Below are 8,463 nucleotides of genomic sequence, written 5' to 3' on the forward strand. Positions count from 1 at the left end.
GACAAGTTGAAATGTATTTAATGAACAATGACACATGACCTCTTCTTCCACCGTATACTGCATTAACACGCTACACTAGTACTATTATAATCAATATGGATATAATGGGCTACAAGGATCATCACACAAATATACTGGGGATAAAGCAACTTCCGGCGGAAGTAGATATTCTAGTCTTTTGTGTAGAATCAAAGCGGAAATACATATGGGCGATTTCATATAGTTTTCTATGTGTAAATCATAAAAAGGTATACAATTGTATCGGGCATTCTTATACAATAAGTTTTCAACAACATTCGAATCATATTTAGAGAGGAAAAAAACCCTTTTGTTTATTTTGTATTTGGAATATGCAGAGCACAGGGGCTTGTTATACCATGAAAGAAAACGAATAAAGCTAAATGATTAGCACTATTAAATAAATTGTGTTTTATTTTAAGACCCGTTAGTTGTAAGATGTCCCTATATTACTAGTCTGATGATTAGGAACGTATCCCAAGCTACGAGATTACACTTTGTATACCGATACAGTGACTGTATAATGATACAAAGACCATACAAGTCCAAGGAATATAGAAAATTATTCTTTATATCGAAGTGACTTTATTCATAGGTCAAATAGTGTTGAAATTTGACATATGGAAACAAAAGAAAAATTTATCAGGGTATCACTACATGTACTGATGTATGTAAGGTTTTTACTATATTGTCAGGAAATATGTATCAAGACCCTGTGTTGCAGGCCTAGTTCCTAACTCATATCGTCGTCAGTAGAGCAAAGAGCATTTTAGTACTCTGTAATCAGGTAAAAACTATTTATACATTTGTATTCCATTAAAGGTATATATGTCCTAAGTCTGTTCTCACATCTATTGAATTCCAATCATCAATAGTTCTCAAACGGCTGTATCGATTACCGATCAGATCGTTCGTCATTAATCACAAAAGAGTTTAAAACCCTTGGTCGAACACCTAAAGCTCTGATAGCTTGACGGTTATCTGGATATGTTATCGTCATAATGCATTGCACAAAATATAGCAAAAACAATTGGACGATTGCGTTCTTTACGATTCAACAAAAATTTTCTAAATTCCAAAACAATTTTTTTTCTTTAATTAATTGATTTAATTAACTCATAAATTTAATTGTTGGTTTAACGTCAAGCTAACCGAACATTGCACACGGATGCTTAAGATGTTGGTATACACATATGCATGCTAGGGTGTAAGAAGCATTGTTTGCCTAGTATAGCTTATAAACGTCTCTGATTTTATCAGGATTTGGTGTTAGACAATTGAACATTTTACAGACCAAGTTTACGTTTTGTACCGTAGACATGTGTACTGGCGATCAGCTGTATTTGTACGCCAGTACAACTAAACTTGTATCAGCTTATAAGAGGTTGACAAAGAATTTTTTTTAAGAAAACCATGAAAAATGAGAAGTACTTTTGTAAAGAGAATATTTGTTTAGAGGAGCATATAATTTCAAACGTCTACTCAAATTTCAAATTAATTATAGATGTCCGATATGAAAAAAAGGAAAGAAGTCGTTAAGCTATATATACTGCGATACAAGTGTTAAATTCAACACATCTTTGTAATGTCCTTGGACGTATCGTTCAATAATCAGTCTAAATGCTATTATCCAAAATCCCATGTCTGTAATAGTGTTATAATTATTTTCTGTCGCACACTTAGCAAGAAACATATATACATGTTGCTTCCAAACATACACGAATGTAGCACATAAAATCCACACACAGACATTCCTTTAGAGTAGCACACATGATATAAAATGGATTGTCCTTGTAGAATTGCAAGCGCCTTATTTACATTCAATGAACAGCACCGACAAATGTGTCATTTTATTGCATTAGATCATGCTGTTGAGTTAGACGAACCATGCTCATCCGCCTTCCTTCGATACTGGAAGACCCAAACTGTCGATTTCGTATCACCTACCCAAAGATGGCCTTCCTTGTCGAGCGCGAGCGCGTTTGGTCCACGAATGCCATTTTTCTCGGTTAGAAGAAAGCCTATGAATTGCCCACTTATATCAAGGATATGTACCGCATGATTGCTCCAGTCAGCTACAATTACGTGGCCATATTTGTCCGAAACGACACCAAACGGGTTAAATGGTTTCTTCGTGACCATCTCTTTCGGGCCGGTATACGTCTGTTTGATGACCCCATCCATGGTTAGACTTGTGACCCTGACATTCGTTTCCTCCCGATCCGTCACGCAGATATCCCCAATCATATTCTCGTACAGCCGATAGGGGGCGCAGAACACCTCATTGAAGCCGTTGTCCTCGATCTGGTCCAACACAGTGCCATCCTCTTTTATCCGTATCACCATCCGACGTGACGAATTTGAACGAGTTGTGACGTAACTGTCCACTGCGCATACCAGGAGCTCTTTCTTCTTGGTGAAGGTCATTCCGCCCGGGTACCAGTTCAGCTGCGCAAAATCAGATGGTTTCAGATCTTTGTCCAGTTTCACTATTTTCTTGCCATCGTAACTGGACACAAGAATCTCGCCGTTAGGCTTGACACAGATGTCGTCAACTTGTATAGGTAGGGTTGCTGTCTTTTTCTTCTCTCCTTCTCTTGTCCACAGATCCATTTTGTTCGTTCCCCAACCACAACACACCCACGCCTCTTTTTCAGACACTGGAGCAATCGCGTGTATGGTATCCATGGCATCAGAGACCTTGAAACTGTACACAAGTGTCACCTCAAAGGTCAAGGCCATTCGGAGACCCCAAGGAATCGGTAACAGGGGCATTTTTACATCACTTTCATCGCAATATCCTATCATTTCATGCAAGTTCTTGCCCTGCAGATCGCCTGGGTGGAAGTTGCTACTTTCGCAACTGATGAGACCTGATGTTGGGACTTCTTGGTTTATCTTCTTGAACCTGTTCTGAAGTTTCGCACAGATCATGACAAACTCGCTATCGCTGGCGAGGTTGGCAATATCCTCTGACGAACCAGTGGTATAGGACAACGATTTCAGTAACCTCTCTATCATCTGGACGTGTTTGTCCAATCTTTCATTTTCCTTGTCTTCGTTCTTCTGCACTTGTTCCTCCAACGATTTGCTAATCTTTTCTATCTCGTCATGAAGAAGCTGACATCTTGCTTTGATTTCTTTAATGCTATCTGCAGCGTAATCTCCAAGCATCTTCTTTGAAGATTTGATTTCCTCAAGATACTCCCTAAGAATCGGTAGATACTCGTGCATGCTTTTAATGATTGGGGAAATTGTGTCTCTCTTCTCCTTGGCGCCCTCTGCAATGCTTTTGTATCGATGTCCCTTATGATCCGAAACTTTCGACACACACTCTTTACAAACTGGTATCTCGCACAACATACAGTAAAATGTTGTCTCTTCATTTTTATGCTTATCGCAAAACGTTTTATGGGTCAAATTCGTTATTGATTTTGCTTCCGGCTTACAAAGCTCTATGACATGATGCTTCTTGGTAGTATCGGATACGAAATGACGGGCTATGCATGCGCCACAATAGTTACATTCACATTCTAAACATCGAGAGCTTGCGCTCTCCTCCTTTGTTTCATCGCACGTGTCGCACGTGGAGATCGTCGAGAAGGCAGCACTTGCCTGCATGGCCCGGATGTAAAAGTTTTCGGGGTAGGCCTTCGTCCCCGCCTTGGGAATCCCTATTTCCGTTTGACAAAAGGGGCAGGGAAAAGAGACTTTGTATTTCTTGGAGGATATTAATTTCTCTATACATTCCCGACAGAAACTGTGGAAACATGTTAGAATTCTCGGATCTCTATGGCGTTTTAAACACAGTCCACACTGCAATGGGTCGTTCATTTTCGACATGTTGAAGCACCGCCTTCTTGAAAATGCTTTTTAAGTTCTGAATTTGCAAGCTGGAAGTTGACTATGCTTTGGGTACCACACATCTGAAAACAAAACAAGAATATTCATAACTAATCGTAGATGTGTTCATACCGCATTGTAATTACAGCACAGTCAACTTAAACTATGAATTCTGAGTGAATTATGGATACTAATCTAATGCTTTGAAATGTTATCGTTAATGTTAAAACATGAGACGGCTTGTCCGATTGTGGGTCCGTGAATACGACGGAGATTTAAACAGGTCGATCGGTAAAGTTCTTTGAAATAAAAACGCCATCATATTGAATCAAAGATAAAACACATACATGTAACTTACCAATTTTGTTATTCTCCCCTCCCATGGGGAAGCCTAATTGATCCCTCTGGACACAGTCGGAGGGTGTGGTCCATCCGTAATCCTTAACCTATTGGAAACAAGAGGAATTTTGACTAGAACTGGCGATCTGTCAAACTTGTTAAGATTCTGTCACATACGCCCATACACATGCAGGTTTGTAAAGTCATGGTTGAACTCGCTCGGCGCTTTAATATATCGATCTGCTCAGGTGCGTCTGTATGTTTGCAGTGGATCGCGATGGTATAGTAGTACCTCTACATACCTGTGGTGCCGTGGGGCCGTGATATAATGTATATATATTGATCACATTGGGGCTAAAGTAGATTGTGTGAGGTACATTGTAGCTAATAATCTTTCAACAACTCTTTACCTTGAAACATAATCGCTAGGACACAGGCACCGGTAACGATTTATTTTACTCTTGTATTGATTGCGTATTTTACACGTCTAAATTAAGAAAAAGGTTGATGGATAATAAATTATTTTCGTCACTTTGTGTATTGAAACCATTTTTGTCTAAAACCTTATTGTGTATCTTGATTGGAAAATGGATAGTGTATTAAAGAGAAAGGGTCCTATCAATAAATTTATGTTCCTAACTCTGCTCAGTTTCACCCCCTCACTAGCGCTTTTGGTCCATTCTTATCTATTAGAGTTACTCCCCTTCTTTTTGCTCCGTCATATTCTGTCAGTACTGTCGGAGTGAAGCGAAGGGAAGTAAATCTGATACATGTATATCAGAATGTATTGCTCTTGAGTTGAATGTTCATCCTGCTTTAGGTTTTGTCTCCTGACCGAGACGCTCCTGATTCTGTCATTCTATGTAGGTACCTGATTCATTTTTCCGTATATATGCTTACAAAATAAATAATTATTTATTATGAATTATAACATCATAGTTTTTTATTTAAAAAAGCGAGTCAAGCACCTGTGATCTTGTTTACTATTGAGCAGGATGTGTCTTTCGGTGTCTTTGTCGGTATGGGCAAGTAAGCAAGAGTTTCAACCATTAAAAGCAGAGTATTAGATTCAACACGAATATACCGCAGCCTCCTTAAATACACAAGCAAGCATCACACACAACGCATTGCATGCGAGGTAGTGTTGTCTTTTAATGAGCTTAACAAAACAACCCACCATTTTCATTTCAAGTACCATTGTACTTTGTGATATATCTTCAGGTGCCTGTGCCTTGTCATGTCAATGCAAACTGAAGTAAACTATCACGTTACCTTAATGTGGATCGAACAAAAACCTGTCATTTGATATGTCAAATTTCCTGTATGTTGAGGTTTCGGGAGTGTACGCTTTAAACGCGCACAGGGCTTTGATTGTATATCAATGTACACAAATTACATTTAAAATGGCCAATCTTCGGCAAGGCGCATCGTTTAAAGTGAACAGTCGGGCAAGGATGGCTAAAGTCGGTAAAAATGGTGTGAATGTATCAAGTATAATTTCTTATGAAATATAAAAAAAAAAAAATATCTCGCCAAAATCTTTCTGCGTACGAAGAAATTAATTTAAAGTATAGGAATCCTAAAATGTCCTCTCGGCTGACTACATGTCCGTGGTTACATTTCCACGCAGCCTCGCTTTCAATGCTTTCACCTTTCCTTTATTTTAATGGTCAGAACTGGGAAACGTAAGCAGAACTTGACCGTCGTATTAATATGTGAGAAGGCCAATGAACGCATTTAGACTGATTTTCTTTGCCCGACTATTCACTTTAACCTTTGTTGTTACATTATTATTTCATTTTTATTCATCATTATTCGTAAATAGTCTAATATACTATATCTCAACCATATCCAAACAGCCAATGCAAATATAATTTTCCTGTCTAAGTGAAACATATGAATGTTAAAAAATAAACCATCTCATTTACTGCACCGTGTTCCTATGTTAACCAAGATCTAGTCGTGTATCAACCTGAAATTGTCATAATTTTGGAAATCCTCGCTATTTAAATGAATTAACGTTTCTATCACGATGAACGTAAATTGGTGCTAACTACTTTTTTATGCGGTAATTTAATCGTAGTCCTTTATGCGTGTGTAACACATCACGTTTTTAAATACATCCATTGAATGAAATCTATTGAATTTTATTTCAGAAACTTAAAACTCGATCTTATCTGGTCTTTAATTGAAATGGTATTTAAATAGACCCGCGCGCCAGCTGGTCGATATATTCTCCATATATAGCTATATAATGTAGATGGCATATTACATGTGTGTATGTTGAAGATACAACCTCAAACTTATCCAATTCAAAGATAATGTTTCGGTGTTGTTTTGCGTCAGTCACAGCAGTAGTGATCCTCGATACTCCATGGGTTACTATCACTGAAGTTTGGATATGACGTCAATTATACCAACCACTGGAGTATCAAGGATGTCCAGTAGCAGACAGAGGTCATGATCGGGTAGTAAATGTGCCTTATTGCACTTAATGTATTAAGTTTTAGTCTGAATATAGTTACATGTACATTTTACATTATACATCGTCTGTTTGAATTTATGATACCTTAATGTCTCTGATAGATGTCGAATCGGTACAACATCGATGTGTGCTAAAAAATGAGCATGACGCACAGTTTGCACTTATTTGTTTCAATTTTACGTCTCAATATTCAATATTGCATATATAGTGAGGTAAGAATTCCCCCGCCACTTTAACATGAATTAAGAAATTCCAAATATGTGTAAATTATAACTTATTTTCATAGCCCTGTGGTCTGAATCAGAATTCCAAAATGAAGAATTAGTAGCATGTGATGTTGCTTTTTCCATTTGCTACATGTACATGTTTTAATGCATGTATTAAATACGTTGAATATTTAATTGCACATTTAATATATTTTGCATACTTCAGTAAATGTGTATTAATCATAATATTGATGATAATAATCAATGTTATCCACATCTCACGAAAACAATACGATAAAAGACGTCGTAACAAATCAATCAAGAAACTGTTTTTGTCAAACTTGTTGATTTATAAAAATTAATCATGGTCCACTTATCATTATTCGTCAGCGGTCACGCCTGACTGAATCGTGATTCATTCTGTGAGATTGATACCAGGGCCTAAATACACATTCATATCACACTCCTCACTGGTGGCGCGATTAATTAGAGTGATCAATATCTGTTAATTAAAATGAATTAAAATATGTGCAATATAAATATCTTGATTTACAAAATGAGATTTAGTTTATGACATTAATTTGTACGCCTTCATCATGTATACATGTATGTATAAGCACAGTATTGTAGCACCTCTTGGAGACCCTGAATGCTCTATCCTCAGGGACCTGATAATATTAGATGCAGTTTATCTTTAGACCTGTACAATATGTATACGTGCCAGGGTGTCCATCAAGGACGTAGAGATCCTTGGTGTCCATATACCATTTTAGAAAGTTTGTGGGTCTAGATCCAAAATCGGTAAAAATCATAATGAACGGTGCACATGAACCAAGGTGAACATACGATTTTTACAGATTTTTTTTTTATCAAGTACCCTTAAAATTACAACATCTACAACGTCCTTGATATTGGATCAAAATAAATCGTTAATACTTCTCAGATCCCTGTGGCTTTATCATTTTGAAACATGTACATAAAACCACCGGTACATGTATATCTGAGAACTAGTTACAGTGTGCCCATTGGCCATTTTTAAACGTTCATAATATTAGGTAGTCCGCTAAACCTACCTATGTTATTAGGTTTTTTTTTTTTCATTTTTATTATATTTTTTTAGTATACATTAGGCAAAGAAAATAAATAAAAGAAAAAGCCTAATAATATAGGCAGGTTTAGCGGACTATATAGTAGGGTTCTAGATGAAAAAATCATACTCTACATAGATAAGAGTTTTACAGATTTTTTTTATAATCTAGACCCCCAATACATCTAAAAATTGTTTATGGGCAGCCGGGTAGCTTTAGGTCCATATATGAACTGTACTGTAACTTGTACATTGTCTTGCGATTTTATCATTCCTTCCTTAAATCCTTCCAGCCTTTAAAGAACAATTGCTGGACATTCATGTACAAGTTAAATATTCTAATATGATAAAATACAGTCATTTTTAGTTTCGAGTCTGTATTACCGAGATTTTGGATCGTAAATCTGCTTCTAAACAGTACCAATTACAAGCATGTTTGAGTCAAAACGAAAGTAGAGTTTTGTTTTGGAACTCTTCATAGAGGA

General features: G+C 36.9%; 1 protein-coding gene across 1 annotated transcript; it reads right to left on the reverse strand.

The window, feature by feature from the left end:
* Nucleotides 1-4,617, reverse strand: LOC138328273 (E3 ubiquitin-protein ligase TRIM71-like). Its single transcript, XM_069275001.1, has 2 exons — nt 4,220-4,617; nt 1-3,944 (listed from the first exon to the last, which is right to left on the reverse strand). The coding sequence occupies exon 2, from the start codon at nt 3,859-3,861 to the stop codon at nt 1,882-1,884; it is 1,980 nt and encodes a 659-aa protein (XP_069131102.1). The 5' UTR covers nt 3,862-3,944; nt 4,220-4,617; the 3' UTR covers nt 1-1,881.
* Between the last annotated feature and the right edge of the window lie 3,846 nt (nt 4,618-8,463).

This window comes from Argopecten irradians, chromosome 7 (genome assembly GCF_041381155.1).
Source record: "Argopecten irradians isolate NY chromosome 7, Ai_NY, whole genome shotgun sequence".
Taxonomy (NCBI): domain Eukaryota; kingdom Metazoa; phylum Mollusca; class Bivalvia; order Pectinida; family Pectinidae; genus Argopecten; species Argopecten irradians.